Raw genomic sequence first — 24,473 nt, forward strand, 5'->3', positions numbered from 1 at the left:
AATGTGCTGAAAATTTTTCATTAACAGTTTCTGCAGAATAGAAATTATTGGTAATAGAGGTCTGGTAAAGTTTTCTACTCTAAGATATTATCTTTACAGACAAAATACATTATGTAAACTTATAATTTGCATTTAATTGAATCTTTCTTCTAATCTGATATTTTCTTTTAATTTTTGTAACTTCAAGATTTTTAGTCAAAATGTGTATATGTGCAGCGTCTGTAGAACATTTAGAGTGTCACAGTATTTGGTTCATACTTTGAGATTGTTCTCTCAAAGAAAGGTGGTTAAATGGCATCAAACTCCAAATATATGATTATAGAGAGGGTTTTTTTACCTAGCTAGAGTCAATATGAAACTGAGGCTAGCATCTTTCCCTTCCCTCCTTTCCATTCCCAGTGATGTTTCATGATTTTTATGTTAAGTGCTATTGTAAAACATGTAACATTCTTATGTCCATCTAATGAAGTTTGTCAGGTCTAATGACTGATCCTATAGAAAAACTAAATGGTATTTAAATCAAATATGTGATTCTTATTCCCTTCCCTGCCCCAACCTGAGTCAGAAGGAGAACATGGAGGGTAGAGCCTGGGGTTTTTAAGGTAGCAAGCTGGGCTTTTAACCTCTGCTACAAAGACCAAAAATTAAATTAACCGTCAAACAAACCAAAAATTAGAGTATTTTAAATTATTCAGTGACATATGGTCCCCAGTAATTTGCCTCTATTCCACAGCTATTTATCCTTCTTTTTTTTGTTCTTTTTCAGGACACTTAACAGACTCTTATTTCTGGGACTTGTTAAGATCCAGATGGGATTTCAATTGTTACTTTGCTGATCTGTCTAAAGCAATTTCTGGCATACACAGACACTTAAACACACACACATTTTTTTCACCTATGAAATAAGCAAGTCTGCCAGGTTCAGAAAGATGCCTAACCACTGTCTTCTCATTGTCACGTGTAGGTTTTATACAACATCTTCATTGCCTTCACCCAGATGCACAGGTATGAAGAAATTGAATCCATCGATATCTTTGCTGGCTTTGCTCGCTTCTTCGTGGTGGGGCTGGGTGGAGTCTTGTTCGGCATCGTATTTGGATTTGTCTCAGCATTCATGACTCGTTTCACCCACAATGTCTCTTCAATTGAGCCCCTGCTGGTTTTCATGTTCAGCTACCTCTCATACTTGTCTGCTGAAACCCTCTACATCTCTGGCATTTTGGCGTGAGTATGCCTTACGGCTTTTTGGATGATCTCTTTGAGGAACTGGTGGTGGTTTTGTGGTAGTTTGCTCAAGTTTGGTACAACACAGGTGTTCAGTCTCTGGTTAGAGTGTCAGTGCACACCTTTGGGATCTGTGAAATGCAGTGGTAACTAGGAAAAGCAAACCCACAGTCAGATACGCTACCAAGGAGTGCTGGCAAAAGTACTGCAAGTTGTGGGTAAAGTGGCCAGTGCTGCCACCATCTGTCTGCTGTCTCTGATAAGATCAGCAGCAGGAGAGAATTATTTGAAAAGATGTCAGTTTATCTGTATTTATTTCTAAGCATCTTCACCACCAGATTATAAGAGAGACATAAAACAATGGGTATGGAAAACATGAGAAAGCACATCTGAGTTCTTTGTGAACATCAGCCCTAACATAATTTACTGGAATTATATTACATTTGAACAGCATCACTGGGATTGAAACTGGGCAAAACCAGGCAGAAGAACACATCACCTACACATGCATAATTATATTCATGTATGTGAATATTGACAATTATAATTTTCTGTAGTTAGGATAGTTGATACTGCTGTAATGCTAGGGGCATGCTCCTCAAAGTATGATGGCACGGGTGCCTGCTGCAGAGAGGAAAGCAGATAAGTTCTTGGCTGGAGTAAATGCAGAAAGGATGAGATTTGTGGGAAGGAAAGAGGATGGCAGCAGGAAAGGAGCTGGAAGATAAAGGATAGAATAGGGATGGAAGTGAGAGACTTAAGGAGAAAGCTGCTGGCAGATGGCTTTCAAGGATACCACACCAAACAACTCATCTGCAGGGTAAAGCATAAAGAGATGGAGACTTCATGTTGCTAAATGCTTCAGCTGGTGCTGCTGTAGGCTCAGTGCCCAGCTGGTGGGTAGCAGCAGCATTGCGTGACCTCTACTGGCTGTGAGCTTTCATGATGGGTCTTGGAGGACCTTGTGTTCTAGAAAGTGCTTCCCCTTACAGAGGACAAACCAGTTTAAATGAAACAAATACAAGCATATGGCTGCTGATGTCCAGTCAGGTGCATTTACTCAACTTGTGAAGCTCTGATTTCACAGAATCACAGGATGGTTTATGTTGGAAGGGACATTTCAAGGGCATCTAGTCCAATGCCCTGGCAGTGAGCAGGGGGATCTTCAGCTAGATTGTGTTGCTCAGTGCCCCATCCAAACTGGCCTTGAATGTTTTCACAGGTGGGACATCTGCCACCATCCTGGGCAACCTGTTCCAGTGCTTCACCACTCTCATCATAATATTTTTTTCCTTATATCTAGTCTACCTAAATATTTTAAACAATTATCCCACATCGTATTGCAATAGGTGCTACTAAAAGGTTTGTTCTCATCTTATAGGCCTCTTTTAAATGTCAAAAGATTGAAATAAGGTGTTTCTGAAAGCTACTCTTCTCTGGGCTGAAGAACTTTCGGTTGTTAGCTTCAGAACAGAATTGCCTTTGTAAAACCTTTGTAGAATGGCCCTGGGGAACAGTATTTGAATATTTAAACATATTAAATAAGTAGTTAGACAGGATATAGATTATCTTGAGCAATTAGACAAAGCAGATGAGTCTTGTACTATGTTTTGTATACCCAACACCTGTACTCAGATTGAGGTGACTGGCAACTTTAGTTGAGCAGGATAAGATCTGCTATGCAGTGAACAGTAATACCATATGGACCCCTTCCTACCTGTACTGCCCAAAATAATGATTCCCTGGCTATTCTTTGCACTAGACTACACAGCTTTTTATTTCTTTCACTTATTATTTTCCTTAGAGTTCTGGAATTATTAGTAATATAAGAACGTTAATATAATTTGGATTTATTATTCTTACTGCTACATTAAGGAAATTATTGCTTGTTTTAGAGATGGGAACTTATTGTCACCTTTCTGAATTATTGAGGATTCATTCATTTTTCACTTGGATCGTGAAAGTCTATTATGTGTGCGTATCTGAAAGTCAACAGTATTAATCATTAATGCCTAATGGCCTTGTCTTGGAGTGTCCTTGGACATGCTAAATGGCTCGGCTCCACCAGGATACCCTTGAGATTTCTTCAGTGGAAATTAAATGAACTGAAACTAGAGGAAGGTTATTTAATGAACAGTCATCATTCTCTGAATTCACAAGTTTGGAAAAATATTTCAAGAAGCCTCCAGAGGCTAAAATCATACCAGTAGAAACTCGATAAGTGATGGAATATGTTACTAGCATAGTACCCAATCTGTGTGTTACCTATGGAAAATGTAGAGGGAAAAAGGGAACCCCCTTCAGTAGAGCGGATGAAAGACTGCTTCTCCATGGGATTGTCACCAGTGTCTGTGCTGGGTGGCTGCTGATGCTTCCGATGCAGACTCTAGTCTTCACTAACAGTGAAGAAGTGGAAAACACGCCTGTCCTTCCTTAGGCACATCTCCCACACCCTAGGTAACTAAAGGGAGAAGGAGACCTCTGTAGAATAATGGAGTTTTCTCCTGCTGTGCCAAGAGGGGCTGCTGTAGTTGGAGAGTCCTGAGGCTTGCCCTGGCACTGCTGATCTGCCAGCCAGCCAGGGAGCCACAGTAGCTATGGTCCTGGTATGGGACTACCATGATCTGCCCCTGCCATATCTCTAAGAGGCAGGTTATGTCTGTCTTACTGATCCACCTGTAGGCTGGTACAAAACCAACCTGCCTGTTGTTTGAGACAAATAGCTGGTGGTTGGTGGCTCCATGTTAGGCATTCAGGATAAAATGGACTTTGAACTGGAATCTGATATACCGACACCTCCTCATCAGAAAGGCTGACTAGTTTTCTTCCTTTATCCTGTATGTAAAACAGATTCAAAAATCAGATTGAAGATGCTTTTCTCTCTAATGAAGTAGCTAATGTTACTGGAGAAATAAAATGCTTCTTGTTATGATGAAGGTCAGAATCTGGTGATGGACAGTAGAGGTAATGATAGCTGATGTTGTCCTTAACTGAAAAGAACAGGTTGTAGCTGATCTCTGATGTTTTACTTGTTACAGGATGACGGCATGTGCAGTGACAATGAAAAAATATGTGGAGGAGAATGTTTCCCAGAATTCTTATACCACAATAAAATATTTCATGAAGATGCTAAGCAGCATCAGTGAGACCCTGATTTTTGTGTTTATGGGAGTGTCTACAGTGGGGAAAAACCATGAATGGAACTGGGCCTTCATTTGCTTCACTCTGCTCTTCTGCCTCATTTGGCGGACACTGAGTAAGTCAGCTTTTGCACCTAACTTTCTCTCCACCTCTGAGAAAAAATCTTTAGTACAAAGTTGTGTCAGAAAAGTCTGTGGGGACTGGCACAACTGGTTTAAGAACAATTTTACTAGGTTTGTCTTAGTGACAAGCTAATTTCAGAAATCTGCACACAGAGGAAAAAGGGAAAAAAGCCCCACACAAATCTGAGTGCCAGTCTCCAAGCACAGACTTTACATTTAGGTGCAAATGGATTTTTTTTTAAGCAAAATTAAAAGATTATCATGATCACACTTATAGAGATGTTTGTATCTTAATTTACTATATGCCTCTTAGGTAAGTGGGCCTCATGATGATTTCATCACACTCTGTCATTAACTTATGAATTAGATAATGTATATCATCACGCTTCCAGTGCTATAACACTACAGGTTATGTAGCGGAGTGCTGGAGGCATAGAAAAAGAGGGAAGATGAAAATTGGCACTGATAGGTAACTGAACAGGAACTTATACCACATGTGGGCCGACAGAACTCTGCTGCTACTCCTCACAGGTCAAGTCTAAAGCTTTAAACTGCTAAGAAGTAGTACCCCTCTGAAATTACTCCATTTTTGAGCATGGTATGTCATGCAAAGGTCTCCTACTCCCTGACCTGTGGTACTGGGATTCCTATAGCATGGGCAGGGCAGTTTATAGATAATGTCAGATGAGTTGTGGAACACAGTTTCTTATCTTCTCCTAATGTCCAGGATGGGGTGAAAATAATGCTGAAAAGAGAGATGGAAAAAGAAGGCTGGTGGTTGGTGTTCTGGAGGTAGTAGCAAAAAGAAAGTAATTGCATATTTTCTTGCTATATCTGGACTAAGCGTGGCCTCTAAATTTTTAAAGGCTTGCTGTACATTTTGAAATATCCTTCCAATTAAGACAGAAAGAGTGCTTTCCTGATATAAAAGCTGATTTCCAGCCACGTGTCCATCCTTCTCTCAGACACCAAGGGGAGTGCTAGAGCTTTCCAGAGGAAGACAAAAATATTTTCTGCTAAATTTGTGTGTTAAAATGATTTCACCATTTTCTCTGAAGCTTTAATAAAGTAAAGACTAGTGGCCTGAGGGTGATACCTCGCATAGGCTGTTTCAGTCTGAGTCCAAGGTGTCTTGCATAGTTATAAGCCAGAAAAGGTCTTGCATAAAGTGCTGTCCAGCAATCTACAAAAGAGGGTATTGCTACTGGCTTTACCTCTAATAATCTGAGTGTATCAGTGACAGCTGTGTAAAATAACTCAGCAATTATCAGCATTTGTCAGCTTTTATGTCAGTAATTTAAGGATTTCCACATAGAACATAGGGTATATATTTCTTCTGGAAGATGAAGATTGACTAAATGAAAAAAATTGCTAAAAGTACTCTGTTGCAGTTCTTACAAAGCCATAATTTTTCTTAATAATGTTAAATTTTATTAAAAGTAAAATGAAATTTGAGAAATAAACAGAGATTTAGAGACACTACCTTGAGGATTAAACTTAAAATGCTATTACTCTTTGTCTTTCAGTGAACCTGTCCACAGGACTTGTTGGTAAAACACTGTTCAAACACTTTAGGCAGATACTGTGCAGAAAGCAGGAATCATTTCAAGGGAGGGCACAAGGAAAAGTCTCACCCAGGTGTTTTTCTTTTCACCAGAACACTTTGGAGAAAACTATGCAACATAAATATAAGAAGTAAATATTTTCCCCTAATCTCTCTTCTAAACTGCATTAATGAATTAAATCCTGGAGCCCTTAGGAACCACAGTATTTTATAGGATATATTTCACACAAGCCAAGTTTAGCAGCTGGTCAAAGAGAAGCTACAAGAAACCAAAACTGAAAAAAATGTGGGCTGTCAACCGTTCCCCAAGCCAAGATATTGTTTTGCTTTTAATAGCGGGGTTTGTTTTTTTTTTAACCTTGATTAATAATAGCTGTGTTTTTTTCCCTTCCTAGGTGTATTTGCTCTCTTCTACATCAGTAACAAGTTCCGAACATATCCTTTCACCTTCAAAGACCAACTCATTATTTCTTACAGTGGCCTCCGAGGAGCCAGCAGCTTTTCTCTGGCATTCTTGCTTCCAGTGAATCTTTTCCCCAGGAAAAACCTGTTCATCACTGCGACTCTTGTGGTTATATATTTCACAGTGTTCATCCAAGTACGTATATTTCTTAATGGATAACTTTCACATGATAGAGGTGACTGAAAGCTTCATAGTGAAAATTACATTGAATTCACTCTTAGGCTAGGACAAGTTATTGCATTTTAGGTCCAGATTTAGCACTGCACTATGTATTAGCCTTTTTAGGGCTTTTAGTAATACAAAAATTCTGTATTGAAAACATGTATCTTCTAAAATATTCATGGGAGAGGGCACTTGGTGTCCAAAATAGCTTATGTTCATTCCACATGCATATCCTGGTGCTTCCAGTTTAGGAAGTATTTTAACTTTACATTTCAGCACTGATTTTTTTTTTATTAGTGATGTATCTAAAACTGACTAGAAGACAGTATGTCTGTTCTGTGACAGATTTTGAATTTTATACTTTTATCTTTGTCTTTCTTGAAGACCAAATACAAATATTTTAAAATTCTTTGTAAAAGAATATACAAAAAAACCCACAAAACAAACAAAAAACCCCACAACAACAAGAAGAAAAAGTCACATTTGTAAGTACCTGTGTCTACTTTAGATATTTGGGTTATTCCACCTGGCCTACTGCTGTACCTGGAAAAACCGAAACTTCTAGAGAACTTGCTTCCCATATTTTGTACTTTCCAATACCAAAGTGTCAGATCCTGTATGGTGTCAATGGGGCACTATGCACTTGGGCTGAGTAAGGCACTTAGATTCCACCAGAACATTTTAGCAAAAACAAATTGTTTCTATTTTCATTTTAAAATAGTTTTCTGTTGCAGTGCAGTAAAGAAATGGGAAAAACTGAAAACCCTTTCTAAGTGAAAAACCCCTGGAATATTTAATTCTGAAAATGCTGAAGTAAATGGTTTCAAGATTTCAAGACCTCACAAAGATAATATTTTCTTTCAAATGAGTTCTCTTTTGAAGATGATTGCCAATGAGTCAGTTACTTTACATAATTAGAATATGCCAATAAATAGAATCTCATTTAAAAAACCCTGTTTCATTTTTTATTTTTATTTTTAATTCTCTTCTATATCTCTCCACACAAATAATGGTTCATTTCTCTGCTAAGACACAGCTTTCCTAACTGATTAAAATTTTGTTTTCTTTCTATTTTTGCCTAAAAGATAATTAACAATTCAACTCCTTATTCCAAATACAGGGAATCACAATTGGACCGTTGGTCAGGTATCTGGATGTTAAAAAGACGAACAAAAAGGAATCTATCAATGAAGAAATCCATGTGAGAGTAAGTTTTTGATATCAGTAACTGGTATCCCAAAAAGAAAAGAACAGGTATTCTAAAAGAGATGGAAAGAGGGAGGTACTTTGAAACCTGGCATTCAGTGGATTTGGACATTCAGTGCTTTTAAGACTATGTGGAGGTAACCCTAAGCATGATTTTCTAAAATACTGCACCTTGTTCGTATTAATATTTATTATCATGTTATACTATCATTTCTCAAGTGTCATGGTGTAGTAGGTCCCTTATTTATTGGTACTGTGACCGTGGCAGGACAGAAACAGAAATGAAATGTTTACAAAATTTGTTCACCATCCTTCCTTGCTTAGTCAGATAAATTTGTTGCCACCTTTTGAATGGTTTTAGACACACTGAAACCTTAAAAGTCTTTAAGCCAGATTTATTGAACTGAGTTGGACCACTGGACTGCAAACTTAGTTTCAAGTTATTCTGAGTTTTTCTCCTCTCAAACATCTACTACAGTTCTCAAGTTACTATTAAATAAAGTAACAGAAAGTTGTTCAATCTGACTTAATAACGCTCTAGAAAAGGTATGTGCATTCTTTCATTTCACAATAGGGAATATGTTTGAAATTAACAGAAAAAATGTGCCTTGAAATGAAGCACACATGGAGACATTAGCAAAATTAGAGCATCGCAACTGATTTTGAATTTAAAGAGAATTTAATTCTTATTTGAACCTTTACACTTAACCTTGAAGAGAACTTGCATTTAAAAGCACCCCTTATGCCAATATATCTGTAAGAATTGGCCTTTTTTTGGTCTCTATAATGCTAGAAACACACAAAAAATGACTGAAAGTAATAGTAGTTAGCAGTGACCAGTCTCATGTCATTCTGCAAAACCTCAGAGAATTTACCAGCCAAGGTGACGGTGTTGATACATGGTCCTATGCCTCTCCCAGGAAGGTCACACATGAGGAGGGGAAACTTGCTTGACAGAACCAAGAAAATATATTTTGGGTTCAATAGACAAAAAAGGACCAGACAATTTTTTGTCTCCATTAAAACGCTGCCACTGTAGCCAAGCTGCCAGAGTGGAACCTTTGCCTTGATTTTTAGAGAAATGTAGGTGCTTTCAAAATTAACTTACATGCTCAAATAAAAAACTAAATCTCAAAATCCTGTCAACAATTGTGTATTTGAGATAACACTTCTATTTTCATAATGCTACTTAAAATTTTTCCATTTTTATATCTATAGTTGATGGATCACTTGAAGGCTGGTATTGAAGACATATGTGGACATTGGAGTCATTATCAGCTGAGGGATAAGTAAGTATCTCTTATTGCAGTCTAATATAATAAAGTAACCTATCTATCATGCAAAATACTGTAGGTAAATAGAATAGGAAATCATAATGCTAGGGCCATATCTCTTTTTAGAAACTGAACTCCCAAGTAACCATTAACTCTTGAGAATGCAATGCTCATACATTTCCTGCTGAATTGGATCTGCACAAGCAGAAAATAAGCCTTCAGAAACAATAACATAGCCTGGGAACTTAGGCTGCAAACATCAGCCTGTGCATAGCCTTAGTATAAACCTAAGATCCCAGGCAATGCTTCTTTAACTCTGGATTTAGGACGTAAGCTACACATGGTGTCAGTGCTTCACTGACTTCTGCTGTGGGCCTCTGCAGCAAATAGAGTCCCTTGCTGGTGAGTAGAGACGCAGTCACCTATCCTTACGGGTCTTTACATTCTGTATTATCTAAAATAAAAGTGCTGAAGGGAACATTTGAATTTAAGTATCCAGTAGCATAAACGGATACTCTCAAGCTAGTCTTTAGTCAGAAATGCAGGGTCTTCGTTTTCTCTTTCATAAGCAGGATGAGGTGGTTTTGTGAAGCTTTGTGGCTCTTCCAAGCACTGTCCAGAAAAGATGGATGGATCTGCTGTTCCCTTTACATGTTCCCTAAGGGAGCCCTGTGGATGTGTTGGCCACCACCACAACATGTGGAAGCAGGGAAAAGTCTGATTTTCCTCACCCCCAAACATGTTATTATGATGCTGTGGGCTAAAAGTTATCCCTAGTGATGCCTAGGTTTCTGTGCTGGAATCCTGTCTGAACTTTAAGTGTTGGACTCCAGTAATCCAGCAAAGGGTGTCTGCTGGGACTTGTGGCAACTCTTTTCATGACGGGGTTTCTCCCTACAGAAACCAGGAATTAAGAGTGGGAAGAAGGTGACTAGTTTGCATCCAATTCTTGTCCCAATGGATAGTAATGATGTAATGCAATAGGGCATAGCCATAAAATGTCTTCTTGGCTCTGATAGTACGGAGGTAGCTTTAGGATATCTGTCTTCTGGGACCACACCACTGTCTGTGCAGTCAATAAACGGAGCAGTTCTCTGTTGGAGCAGTAAATTCAATGAAATAGCTGCCATTTACACATATCTGTGAGTAAATGCTATCCCTTTGTCTCACACCTACCTTATAGCTCTGAAAGGAGAATTTTGCCCAAACTAGCCATAAATATAGTGTTTTGGTTCATGGGCAAATTAAAAAAACCACTGTGTCTGAAGACATCTAATGTAAGTAGATTGTATTAAAAAGTATTCCCTAAACTTTTGTATGCAACTTTAAAGTTGTGTATCAGAATTAATTACCTAAGGAATGACAATCCAGGAGGCTTTCTGTTACACAGGAAAACATAAAGAGCTCTAATCCCTGTGCAAACATTTGCGTACCTACCTCTGCTATTAATGAATAAAAAATGGCCTTTGCTAAGGAAAAAAAAAGATACAAACCCTGTAGTGCTTTTCCTAAAATCGTGGAGGACCTTACCTTGCTGTGGTAAACTGTTCCTTTGAAAGAAACAGAACTGTTGCTCTGCTGAAGATCTGCTGTTGTTCTGCTAAATGTCTGCCTGAAAGCATGTACCTGTTCCAAGTCACACACACACACACATTCACATTCAAATTATGCCACACATTAGCAACAATTTACAATCTGCAGCATGCAAGCACATAGTATTTTGGGGTGCTTTCAATTTCTCTGTTATTCAGAATACAAAGAAATGTATTTTCTCTGCTCTAATTGTCAGGATTCAAAATTGATTCAAAATTATCAGCAATGTAATGGGCCCTAACTACTGTAACTGCTGGGCCACTTAGAGCCTCATTGGTGGCTGGCTGAATAGGCCAGGATTACAGTAAGAGCAGCTGCTGCTGTTATGCCCTACTATAATGCAAAATTTGTACAAAAGCACGGAGACTGGCCGTATTATTTTCTGACAAATGTGGCAGTGTAATATGCAAACATACACACAGCCCTCTTTTTCTTGCTCTGATTGCAGCTTGTTTCTTTCTTTTGTCTAGCGGGCTCTGCAATCTCTGTGGACCGGTAGACTATGCCAAATATCCCCCTAAAGGTCTCTGCTCACCAGGCCTTCAGGAGTCCACAGGTGCCTCTAATTTGTATTCTGTTTCCACCACTGAATTGTAGATATATGCATTTGAATGAAGATCAGCTTGTACTACAGAAATGAAAACATATTTCCTTTTCTGCACTTTGATTTTGGTATCTCTTTTGCAGATTTAAGAAGTTTGACAATAAGTATTTGAAGAAAATTTTAATTCGGGAACACCAGCCCAAATCGAGCCTCGTGTCATTGTACAAAAAGATGGAGATAAAACTGGCCATCGAGATGGCTGAGAGTGGCATGAAAATTTCAAAATCATCCACTACTTCTTTACAGTGAGTATCAACCTCCTGATTCTTTGCAGGGTAGGGACAGGAGGACAGGGACAAAAAGGAGGAAATAGCCAAGGTATCCCATTACTTAATAGAAATGTAAGAATAAAGAAGACAGTTACGAAAAGAGAAGGTGCAATTTGGTGTTCATCATATTTGTGCTTTGCTCAGAGAGTGAAAGTTAAAATTATGGACATTTCCTCTGTTTCTTTTCCACAATGGGCAGTCCTGAAGAAGAATCATGAGTCAGGTACAGAAGCCACTCTCATTGTTTTAATCACAGTAGTGGCTCAAGACAGATGTACTTATCACTTATCTGGCCAGTGGGTTTTGTTAATCCCTGCCAGGTGCTGAGAGGCCTGCAGGGTGGCTTAGCATGCAGGTCCTGACTCCATTATCCCAATGATGAATTTCTGTTGCGAGCAGGTGTCTTCGTAGCATTTGCAATTTTTGCTGCTCCAGTTTGCAATTCCTCAAACCAACTTGCCCCATTTTGGTATTCCCAAAACAAACAAATTTGTCCAATTAAACATTGAGAGCAGCCTACCAAGGCTTGGAGATACTTGTGGTGGAAATGCTGGACATGAACTCTCAATGTGCACTCAGAGCCCAGAAAGATGACCATATCCTTCATTAAAGTAGTATGGCCAACAGGTTGAGGGAGGGTTTCTCCCCTGCTACTCTGCCCTTTTGAGACCCTACAGAGCTGTGTCCAGCTCTGGGGTCCTCAGTACAGAGAAGACATGGACCTGTTAGAGTGGATCCAGAGGAGTGTCACAAAGATTATCAGAAGGCTGAAGCACCTCTCCTAGGAGATAGAGAAGGCTCTGGGAATTCTTGTTTGCAGCTTTTCAGTACTTAAGGAGGGCTTACAAGAAAGGTGAGGACAGACATTTTCGTAGGCTTGTAGGACTAGGAGAAGGTAGATTCAGACTAGGTACAAGATTTTATTTACGATGAGGCTGTTGAAACTCTGAAACAGCCTGCTCTGGGAAGTTGCAGGTGCCTCATCCCAGGAAACATTTGGGGTCAGGTGTGATGGGGATCTGAACAAGCTGGGAGAGTTGAGGATGTCCCTTGCTCATAGTGGGGAGTTTGGAACCAGGTGCAAACCATTCTATGATTCTGTCAAACAGTAATGCAACTTGGCATCTGACAGACCAGGGGACAAAACTGGTGGGATCTCCAGAGGGAACTGAGGGAAAACTACCCTCTGTGACTGGGATACGCAAAGCAATCACACAGAGACGAGAGATTTCACAGGGCAGAGAGTTCCTCTGAGAGAGCTCAATGCTGAGCAAAGCCCAGAGCTCCTCTGCCGGTTTATTTCTTACTTTTTATACATTTGTGGGTCTGGCTGTGGATTGGCTTCTGGAGTTTTCACCTCCCAGCCAAATGGCCAGACCAACTGTCAGTTACAATTGTTTTCAGGTTAGAAATATGCAAACAAAGGACAGAGAATGAAAACCAAAGGATTTGTTTATGTTACATGTGTGAGAAAAAGTGAAAACTGCTCCTAATATTGTACAGTAGCTAAAAAGTCTCAATCCATTTTATGAACAATCAAAAGGCTTTAAAAAACTCAGAAAAACCAGGGTGAAAACCCTCTAAGGAAAAAGTTGCACAAATCTTCTGTCCTGCATACTATAATTGATATGCATGTATTTATCCTTGCCTTGCAACACACCGTCCAGAGCTCAGGTATTGCTGCAGGCACTCGCCTCCATAATTTCTTTCCCAGGTTCTTGCTGACCACTATTGTTGCTATTGCCTTCTCCTTCCTTTTACATCCTTAAACCACTCTCCATTTCTCAGCAGCCTCTGGTAGGGTTCAGCATATTACATTTTGAGTGATGATCTCTACCAATAACAGAAAATCCAAATATCAGCTGGATATTAAATTAAAATCTTCTTAGAAACTTTGGCTTAATCACGTCAAGATCAATCTGCTTTCTTGTACTGATGTCAGCATGCAGTGTAAGACCTAGCCCTTTTCTAAATTATTCTTTGCTGAATGGATGATACCAAAAAAGACTGTATGTATGTCAGGCTCCTTTCTGTCTGCTGTAATCCCTTAACCATTCTGAGCCAAGAGAAAATGTGCAGGGTTGTTGGACAATCCATGGCAATCAAACCACATCCCTCTTCTTTTCCTGAGGGAATGAGAAAATAAGACAAATCACTCCAGTATAGTTCAGAAATTTTCTCCTGCGCTGAGAATTTAGATTGAAAAATATTCTTTAATAAACAAATTATATGATGGATTAATTTCTGCCATCTCTACTCTGGCTATAATTGAATTTTACTGTGCATCATCCTCTGATGAGAAAGCCTTTTTAAAAATGAAGTGTCAACTTCAGAAAAACAGCCTGTGGCAGAAAACTGTTCTGATCTTGCAGGCTGTGAGAGTGTTCTAGGAAAATACACATTTTCCCACCTCTGTTCATTGATAGGTGTCTGCTGTTGAGCACTGCAGGAGACAGGATATTGAGCTAGTTGCTGGATCTTTGGTCTAAGCCAAAGTTCTTGTTGTCTTTCCCCATAGCAATTAATTGAACCTGGTAAAAGGTTTCTAAATATAAAGGTATATAAAGGTTTCTAAATATAAATTTTCTCTGACTGCTGACAGTGTTTCGATGTGTACTTAAAGTCCCTGTCTTCAGTGAAGATACAAAACTCTGGCCATGAACAAGAGGAGATTTGAAATAAAATTCCAATGGATGGCATGTAAATCATCATTAGCAGTGTCAGAGTAGTGAGAAAACTCTCATTCACGCTTCTGATCTGTTTTGCAGCCTTTATGCGCACAAGAGATTTACTTTATAAGAATCAAAGCAGATTTCCAATGCTGTGAATTCGAGAATTGCATTCATGCTGGTGTGATTCCTGCAGGTGGAGTGGGTGTCCAATTTACAGTAAATATTCCCAGTGTGGAGTGAAAAAATTTGCCCATGGATTGTGCAACAAATAATCCACACTGGAATGAAAGCAGAGTTTTGGTTATGACATTTTGGAGAATATAAACCTTAAGTAAAAAAGAATGGAAATGGCAAAAGTAGAGTCTAGGAGATATTATTGAAACTGTGGGTTTATGGCTGTTTTTTGTAGGAAATACAACCATTAGAGAAAAATATGTTTTGATACTGAACTTACTTAATGCTGGGTTCATATTGCTGCAATATTGACTTTGGTAAATCTTAGACTATATCAATACAGTATGGATCAGAACCAACTGTTCTATTATCATTTGTGGTGGGACAGTTATGAGAAAGTTGTGCCCCATAATTTTATTCCTTCACAGGACAGGTGAAAATTAGTGAAGAGTTTACAAAGTTCAAACTTTTAGATACAATATATTAAAAAATAATATTACACAGATTGTGCAAGTATCAATGTCTCAAGTATCAATGTCTCAAGTATCAATTAACTCCATATCTAAGGAAGAAAGAAATAATGTCATGGCAGTCATTACAGAGAGACAGCTTTCATGCCATATTATAATACAACTTCTTTCTTTGCAAATATATATCCTGTGCTGTTCTTTGTTGTAACATGTTGGAAGATTCAATAAGAACAAAGAAATTGTTTCAATAAGAATTACTTTACGGGTTTGGTCACATGCTGAACATGTTTGGGGTTTTTTAAAAGCCCTTTCTAATATATTTTAAAATGTAAAAGCAATCTGTTCCTTACTACCATATACATGCATTGTTATCAGTTGAGTAGGTTAATTCCCAATCCCATGAAATGAATGATGGTTTTTTATTTGTGCTTCAGAACAATACAGATTATCTTCATGCTATTTTATCTCTTGCTCAATTGAAACTCAAAGAGTTTTATTTATTCTATTTAATTCACTTTAAAAGCAAAATAATAAGGTTTGAAATTACTTAGAACTGACTGCTTTTGTGCTGGCATGAGGAGAAAGTCAGGTATGCAGCTGGAAAAGTAAAGAGATAATCTGACAATCTCCCCAGTGGAGTCAAGCTTTTCCCTGTTCAGATGCTCCCCTATTTATTTCCACCTGTAAGGTATAAAGACCCTGTGGACATATTCAGTGAAGCACAGAGCAGGGAGACAGTTGTTCCCTGTGATGTCAAAGCCACCTGCAGCAACTATTCCAGTCCCATTTGCATTACACAAATAAGCCAAGCCTGTATTTTAGAGACCAATCCTTGCTGACAGACCCCAGACCCTGTGCTTGTGTATATTTTCCCAGGTGTACCTAGGGACATCGGAGAGGGGCTACTGACAGCAAGGGGTCTGGTTTCCCTGCTGTGGAAGGCAGCATACATCTGCTGTACCCCAGTCTGAGACACACCATTTCCAGCAGGGAGTAAAGGCACAGTGCACACAAGCCTGGAAAACTGGTAGCATCCCCAGATCCTCTCAGTGTATTTCTGAGAACTGAAAACAAGTGAAAAAGGAACCAACCAACCAATGTGCCCACCCACTCAGTCAGACTGAAATTGAGTGATGGTGAAGGTCTTTTTTTCCCTAATGGTAAATAACTAACTTTGTTGTTATTGGAATTGTTGAGAATTGATGAATGTCAATTAAACATTTGTTGGGAAGGATTTATCAGGGATAAGATTTCTGGTCAAATCAATAAAGGCAGTCCTTTTCTGTCACACTGACTTGCCAGCAGCTCAGTGGCAGACTTATGGGTCACTCATGCTTCAGTGAGGTTTTATCCTGTTGCTTATCCCAATCCTGGTTCTAATACTACACCTTAACCTACTGTTAATTTATCTTTTCACAGAAAAAAGTCAGATCTCTGTTTTAGTCTGATGGCAGAATGAAAACAAATTCCAAAACCTTCAAATATATCAGGAATTAATTCTTATATTCCAGGGGCTTTGGACAGGGGCCAGGGCACCAGGGATCACTGTCTGCTTGATGGTAAGAGACAGTGAAATATAGAATCCAGGAAGTTCATGTTGGTCATACAAGCTTTCAAGATATTTGTGGTAGATGATAGAAGAAAGCAGTAGTAATATTGTTAAACTAGATGAAATTGCAAATTCCAACCTTTTCCCTATGTTTACATCATAATCACAGTTTAGCTTGAATCAATCTTCCTTTGCCGTTAAAATTTTTAATTTATTTTAGAGGAAGTGTGAGATAGATGCACAGAAAACTTTGGCAATACTGTACATTGATCATCATTGATTTTTTAATTGCACAATTTACAGACAACACTTCAAGGACATCATTTAGCTGAAAAAAATAACACCTGTAATCACTCAGTCACTTTTTTTTTTTTTTTTTTTTTTTTTTTTTTTTTTTTTTTTTAAGAGGCAAGGAAGCAAAATGGGGAAAGGATAAAATCAGAAACAACAAGATGAACTCAGACTGATTCATCCTGGATGATCACTATCTATTTCCCTTTCTTTTCCTGGGAATTCATCTGAACACTAACTCTCACAGTGATTGACTGTTTTAATGAAACCTGATAACATTTCACAGCAGCCCTCCTCCACTGTTTTGCTAGCGAAAAAGCTAGGCAGCTACAAGTGACTGTAGGCTTGTCAAAGTTTTTAAAGACACAAAGATGACTATCTTTTAGGTGGTTCTTTAATTTCACACGGAGAAACAGGTTCAGGAGCAAGGAAACCCTATATGTTCTCCTCATCACAGGGCAGGTCTATCTGACTTCATAAATGACACGCTCTTCTGTTCTTAAGGATTTTCTTCACTTTCTCAAAGGACTGAAAACCAGTAAGATGACAAGGCCCAGACTGCTAGACCATGCTGAGGTCTTTATTTCGACAGAAGAGGAAACATGCAGTGCTTTCCTTAAATAGGAATTTCCTTACGGAGGTTTAAGAAAGAAGAGTTTCTGCTGCCAGCTGTATGAGGGCTTAAGGCCCAATTTGACTATCCACTATAAGGATAAAACCAACGAAAGAGCAAAATTTGACCTTTTTAAATTCATCTTTGGATGATTTCCAGGTGTTGCTGGCCCCCCTGAAAGGCTCTGCATAGCCTTCTGTTCTAGGACTAAAAATAGACCAAGCATTATTTCATGGGATTAGTATTTAATCAGCTCATTAATATAATATTTAATGTTCCCTTTTATTTACAGGAGCGGCAGGAACCAGCGTGCACACAGGCTGTCCCCGGCAGAGGTGGAGTCCATGAGAGATGTCCTGGCACACAACCTGTACCAAGTGCGACAAAGGGTGTGTGAGGCGCCGCTGCCGCGCTGTGTTTGCAGACCCGCGGCCCTTGTTTGTCCTCCCCGTACCTACCCCGGGGCACCTGCGGGGAGCGGGGAGCCCGCACCGACCGGGAGCGCAAGGAGGGAGCAACCCCGGGCTTGGGCACTCACCGGGATGGAATAAAGAAAAACAGGGCTCGGTTCATGGTTTTTTTTTTTTTTTTTTTTTTTTTTTTTCCTTCCTCCACCCTGACGGCATGGCGAAAAGCCGGGACGATCTGTGACTGAGCTGTAGAGGTCAGGCTTCGCTCGCCGCTCGCTGTGTGGGCGGGGAGCGGCCTGCCGGGGCTCCCGGGGGCGCGGCCCGCAGAACGCCGCGCGGCCCTGCCTGGGAGCGGCGTCCACCCCCGCCGCCGCAGGGGGAAAAAGAAAAAACAAAGGAAAAAACAAAGAAAAAAACAAAGAAACCCCCCCCCCCCCAAAAAAAAAAAAAAAAAAAAAAAATCACGCTGTCCGAGCTTCGTTTTACACATTTAGGTCTTTTCTTGCCCCTCGGTAGAAGGGGTGTGATAATACCTCAGCGGGGATCTGTTTTGCAGGAGTTCGTAGCGACCCTGATGCAGCCCAGGTTATGGCATCTGCTCAACCCGGTCTCGGGCGTTGAATAGACAATTGAGAGCTCCCCCACAGCAATGAGTGGTAGAGGATACATTACAGTAACCTTGAAATTATGCCGATAAACAAAGCTAACTCATGTAACACACGTGTACTAGAAAATGCTAGGGCCTGCTCATTTAAATGTGGCATTATTAATGTTATTCATCCCTAACGTCGTTTGATTTGCCATGGGTAATTATCCTTACGGTATTAATTTCTTATCTTACCAGCAGCAATTTGCATATGTAGTTATCTCTTAGCTTACTGAAATGAACTCTCTCTCTTCAAAATCAATTACAGTAATGACTATTTGCACTAGCCATTTCCTATGTGGTATTGAGCATAGTGTGCTTTTGGAAATGAAAGATTGGAAGTAATGCCACTTCTAATACTTCTTTTCAGCTTGGAAAAGCTCTTGCTCACCAGGCCAGCTTTACAAGGACCCTTGCAAATGAAACTGAGATCAGATTCTATTTTTTAAGAGGGCTTATAAACTCCAGTGAATTTTTCTCTTTAAGGCAGATAATTTTTTTCCTTCATTTCACTAGATGTATGTGATAAACTAAAAGACTTGTCTTAAATGATGTTCAGTTTTAGGGTAATATGAATTTGTGGTTTGTCCAAGGAAAGGAAACTCAGTTTTGTGTCTCATGCTGGAGATACATTCCTTGTTCCTGAGTGCATCTGAAGCATGCTCTAGCTTCAGTAATATTAGTACCAAAGCTCAGAGCTGAGTTAACCAGTTATCTCTTTCTTGGGACCTGCCTCATATCTGTAGCTCCCAACTACAGTTGATGAGATGAGATGAGAAAAGAGATGATAACAGCCTTCTTAGGTAGGTATATTTTATATACCTGCACTTTGAGCAGGCAAGAATCTATCAAAAATGGCATCAAAATGCAGTCCTTGAGGTCTGAGACTTAGAGCTGTGTTCATGCTTCCTCCCATCTTGCTCTGCAGCAGTAAGATTGTGCATGGCTGCATTTTGCCATGTGATACCAAGGAGGTCTGTGTTGGGTCGGTGACTGAGCTGAGGCAGATGTCCCCTTGGCCCTGTGATTGATCAGACTGATTAACATTGCAAATGCAATGAAAATGAGCTGTCTGCATTTTCTCTTTCAGGCACCAGCATACAACCGGCACAATCTTCCTACTAACACAAATGAGAAACAAGCACAAGAAATCCTCATCCGTCGGGAACACAGCCTAAGGCAAAGTTGCAGGAAGGGAAACAGCTTGCCTTGGGGTAGACCGGTACCTGTTATCCTGTTATCCATCTACTATTTACATAAAAATGCCTCTGCTTCTCTGTAAATATGGGAAGACACTACTTTTAATGTGCTCTTGCTGTAATTAAAATGGTTACTTTCCTGGTGTGCTCATGCAGCACCCAAGAAGAAGGAGCTTCACTTAGCATGTGAGCTGCAAAGTTTTTCACGTCCAATCTCTATACCTTGGTCAGAAATCGGCTACTCTGTCTGTATGTAATAAAATAATGTAACTTGCATTGATTTTGCATGTGCAAAGAATAGCATAAACAAAACAGGCCTGATGCAAAGCCTCTGGCACATTGATGGTTTGGGCTCTCAGTCAGTAAGAGGTTTATCTGGCCAAAGGCAGGCTTTGAAGAGCACAGACATTTATAGCTGAGATAATCATGGTTAAGAAAGATAAATGTATTCTTCTTGGATGGATAGTTGTATTCAAATTTTTCACCTGAAACAGGAAAGATGAATCTTAGAAGAACATGTTTTTCTTTGGCTGTTATATCAGACAGACATTCTCAGTGGAGCTGACGTTGAGTTCAACCATCCAAGCCAAGTATTGATATTATTCATACCTCTCAAAATACAGCTGTGAAGGTGCAGCATACTGCCATACCTCTTTACTGTTGTGCCAAGTAAGATCCGAGTGGAGGCAGTCACAGGCACTGGACACACCTATGTCTCCTACACAGGTTAACACCACGGAAGTTCGCTACCTCTCCTTGCCGCAGGGTCCTCGCCAGCCCACTAGAAGAAAAGCCAGGCATGTTACTTTTACAGGTAATGCAAGTGCTTTAGTCTGTATCCTAGTCGAGTAGCGAAAGAAACCTGGCTAGTTGTTTGATGGATTTAAGAGTACTACATGCACACTCCCATGGAAGTCAACGGCCTCTTTAAATGAGCTATGCCCTTCTCTCCTTTCTGTTTTATCTATGTTGTTTATATGAACATTACTGCAGCAGTTTCTGTTTTGTTCCAGCGCCTCCCGCTTTTCTCTTTTTCCCTCTTGAACAAATAGTCCTGTGAACCCTGCAGTTCTACCGGCCAAGCTCAAGAACACAAATTATCTGTTCCCTGCAGCCCCACAGACACAGCTGCATGCAAAATTATTAAGACTCCCTGGACCTGTAGCCCAACCCAGCTGAGACTGATGGAGCTCCATGCCCCTAGGTCCTGCAGGTACCAACACTGTGCAGGTATTCCAAACAGGCAGCCCACACCAAAATTCAGTGCTTGTGTACTTAGCCAGGCAGAGAGACCAGCACAGACATGGCACAGGGCTCATGCAAATGCAAACAGCACCAATGGCCTGATCCTTGTTCCCTCTCTGGCTGATGAGGCTGATAGTGAAAAATTATACATATATACACGCTATCTGAATATTCAGTAGCTGGCCTGAGATACGTACTCTGCTCAGTAGCTGGCCCTGGACCTTCTATCTGCACGTTTGGTGGCACTTGGGCATGTAAGTCCCTGGGGACACAGCCCCATAGCAGCTGCTGGTACACAGACCTACACACAGGCATGCAGAGACATAGTCTTGCACTCCACCTCATGTGTTGTAGGACCACAGTAGCTGGCCTTGGGCAGCCAGTCTTCCCGGGAGCAACTTCCTGTCTCTTCCTGACTCACACACAGGGACACATATGCAAACCTGTCTCTTTGGTACCCAGTCCACATTATGGCCTTATTAGTAGCCAACCACAGATCCCATGGTCTCTCCAGTCACTGCTCTGGACCTCCAGCTCCCTCCAGTAGTCAACCTACAGACCTTCTGCCCTCCTCAGTCTTTGTTCCAGACTCATGGTTGCTCTCGCAGGCAGCTCCCAAGCCTCTTACACTACTTAATGCCTGCTCTGGCTTCATGGTTGCCAGCAATTTTGCACTGACAGATGCACTCCAGTCCCTCCAGCTGCTGGCATTCAAGACTCCACAAACACAAGCACACCGTATGGAGAGCTGCTGATAGAGGAACACAGTCAGAAGTGTAGTCAAACGAAAAAACAAGAGAGACTGTGTTGATCAAGTGCAGGGCATTACTGGACATATGTGTTGACTAGCCCTTTTTATGCTCTTTTTCCTTTATTTTCCTTGCACTTGTTTCTCCCTCTCTTGTTTCCCAAGTCTCTTCCTTTCACTGTCTTTGGTTCCTGCCCTAAACACTCCATTCAAAGTCCTGTGTGGGCACACATGCGTGATGACAGCAAAATGGTAACTCATGGGATCTACTCAGATGGAAAAATAAATGTTACTCAAGGAGGTTTTTTTTTTTTTTTTTTTTTTTTTTTTTTTTTTTTTTTTTTTCCTGTTTATCAGGACATCATCACAGGAGATATGTATCTTTGCAAAAGAGTTAAAGTATTCCACATGGCAGTCTCAGACTTAAAATCACTGCAGACACTTTCAAGGGGCCAAATGCTGCTATAGGAGGAAGTGTATTATTTTAGTGGGAAGAGAGCTAAACCCTGAGGCAATGAATGCAAGTACTTTTTTTTTTTTTTTTCCTATTAGATAGGCCTGAATCACTTTAAAGTCCTCCCATAAACTGTTGGGATGAGATGAATTGCACTTGGAAACTAAGAAGAAAAGTACTCAGTATGTAGGGAATTAGAGTGACAACCTCATATATGCACATAATGCATTTTCAGAGATAAGTGTCATCTCTTCTGTCTATGCCTGGATGACCATCTGGAAAAAACATCTTCCAGCAAGCTTACATATAGCATGTGCAGAAAATTTAGTAACCAAAAGCTCAGAAATGACCAGAAATAGATCCTTAAGTCACCTATCAGCTCTTTCTACCACTCATATGAATGAATTGTCCAGAGAGGTTGTTGTTGCCCAGACAAGTTATGGACTCCTCATCCCTGAAGGTGCTCATGAGCAAGTGGATGGGGCTGAGTGACCTGGTCTGAAGGGTGGAAGGTTTCCTGCCCATGGAAGGGGGGCTGGAAGTAAGGGAACTCAAAGGTCCCTTCCAACCCTAACTAGTCAATGATTTTATGAATTATTTCTTTGGCAGTACATATCATTCATGCTTTGTAGCAATGATGCTCCCAAAGGGCTAGGTAGAAGCCCTGGAAATCTGAGAAATCCTATCCTGCTTAGGATTTAATATGCCCACGTGGCCTGTGAGCAGCAGTGCTTTACTGCCCCAACTGTGAAACAAACATTAACTTAAAATAATTTAATAGTTATGCATTTGCAATAATTTGTTAAAATTTGACACTGTGACCATAATCAATAGATGTGTACCTTAATTGTAGCAGGATTTGGACTAATTCTACTGTTCATAGACCTTTGTGCTTATATCCCAGAACCTCCTAGCTTAGATTGTTAGGAGTGTTTCTTACTTTAACTACTGTGTAGTTAGACTACGAGTGGCTTTAAGAAAAGTGAAAACATATATTCTAGAAACTCAGCAGGATGAGAATACCAGTTATTGGCCCATTGCAGGCAAATTTTTAGAATGTATTTGTGGCAAAGCAAGCTGGTAGGAGCAGACCTGACACACCCAAAGCCATCAAAGCACCACTGGTTTCAGATGAAACTGTTCTCTTCCAACTTGTTAGTCACAGGTCACAGGGCAAACTGGATTTTTGATGGACCAGAATTTTCACCTTTGCCACATTTTTGTGTTTTTTTTGCTGTGGGTTTAAAAATGCTTTTTAACCATGTTATTCGGTATCCTTATGAAATTTGAGGAAAATTCAAACTACAAAAAAGAGCACTCTTGCCTTTCACTCTTGCCTTTCACTCTTGCTTTTCACCCTTGTAATGAAGGCACTGGGCAGGTCTGTGAGATACCAAAAGGTAGGCAAATATGCTTATCTTCTGGGGTTTCAGAGCAGAGATAAGGTAAATAAAATCTTTTAAACATCAGCTTTGAAATTAAAATTAAAAATTAGGGCTATTTTTAGTTCTTGACTGCTTCCTTATTCTATAGTAATTTTTTTAAATGCTCAAGCTCCAGGCTATTTTATTGAATACCCTTTATCTCTTCTTTCCAATACCACAGCATTTCTCTTTTCTCCTCTTTAAAAAATTAATTATTTGTTAATTTTTCTTTAGATCAGCATAGAAGTGGCTCTGATGCTGTGTTCCCATTAACATCGAGACCCCAGTCCCGGCTACGGCCACTCGAAGCAAAGCACCACCAAGAACTGATTCCAATGGCACACTTGGATAGACCAGCAGGTCCATCCAATCTGTCAGGTCGAAGAGGAAATTCAATCAGCCGTCATCGTTTCACCAGAGCAGACAGTCTAGCTCCAATGCCAAAGGCTCGGTTCACTGTCAGAGAAGTAGAGGAGTATGAGTCAGAAGAAGAAACAGAAACAATGGCACCAGCCAGGCCATTAATTGTATGAGGAGCAGAGAAGATCAGTGTTTGCATTTCTAGGGCCCCTGGTGCATTGCTTCAGGAGAAATAACAAAGCTTTTATATAAACCAAACTATGATTTTCCTCTGGGGACAAGAGTGCTTGTTCTCATATCACTTTCAAGAGCTGTATTAAGGTACTTAGCGGCTCAGAGAAGACTCAAATTCTTACGTGCTTATATCAAGCTTTTTTTTCCAACAAAACATTGCAGGAAAGAGGAGAACATGGTGTTTGTAGGGGTTTGGATGTGGATTTAAACAGCAGTAGAGGGGTGCATGCAATGCCATGGATGGAAGCTGCCACTGCCTTTGTTTCATACTGAGGTCTGCATCCAGAGGATAGAAATATATAAAGGCATCCCTGATGTGTGAATGCACAGATTGATTGCCTCAACTTGCATAGAGCTTTTGA

At 40.1% G+C, this 24,473-nt stretch overlaps 1 protein-coding gene across 2 annotated transcripts in view; it reads left to right on the forward strand.

Annotated features, from left to right (window-relative positions):
• Positions 1-24,050, forward strand: part of SLC9A4 (solute carrier family 9 member A4) — a 32,401-nt gene extending 8,351 nt beyond the window's left edge. For both annotated transcript variants that reach the window (XM_040055496.1, XM_040055497.1), the window contains exons 4-13: positions 965-1,224; positions 4,263-4,480; positions 6,447-6,649; positions 7,797-7,883; positions 9,101-9,171; positions 11,437-11,598; positions 17,684-17,780; positions 19,538-19,669; positions 20,373-20,460; positions 23,752-24,050. In XM_040055496.1, the coding sequence (XP_039911430.1) occupies positions 965-1,224; positions 4,263-4,480; positions 6,447-6,649; positions 7,797-7,883; positions 9,101-9,171; positions 11,437-11,598; positions 17,684-17,780; positions 19,538-19,669; positions 20,373-20,460; positions 23,752-24,050 (1,617 nt within the window). The remainder of the gene's footprint in view (positions 1-964; positions 1,225-4,262; positions 4,481-6,446; positions 6,650-7,796; positions 7,884-9,100; positions 9,172-11,436; positions 11,599-17,683; positions 17,781-19,537; positions 19,670-20,372; positions 20,461-23,751) is intronic.
• The last annotated feature ends 423 nt before the right edge of the window (positions 24,051-24,473 follow it).

Source organism: Hirundo rustica, chromosome 2 (genome assembly GCF_015227805.2).
Source record: "Hirundo rustica isolate bHirRus1 chromosome 2, bHirRus1.pri.v3, whole genome shotgun sequence".
Classification (NCBI taxonomy): Eukaryota; Metazoa; Chordata; class Aves; order Passeriformes; family Hirundinidae; genus Hirundo; species Hirundo rustica.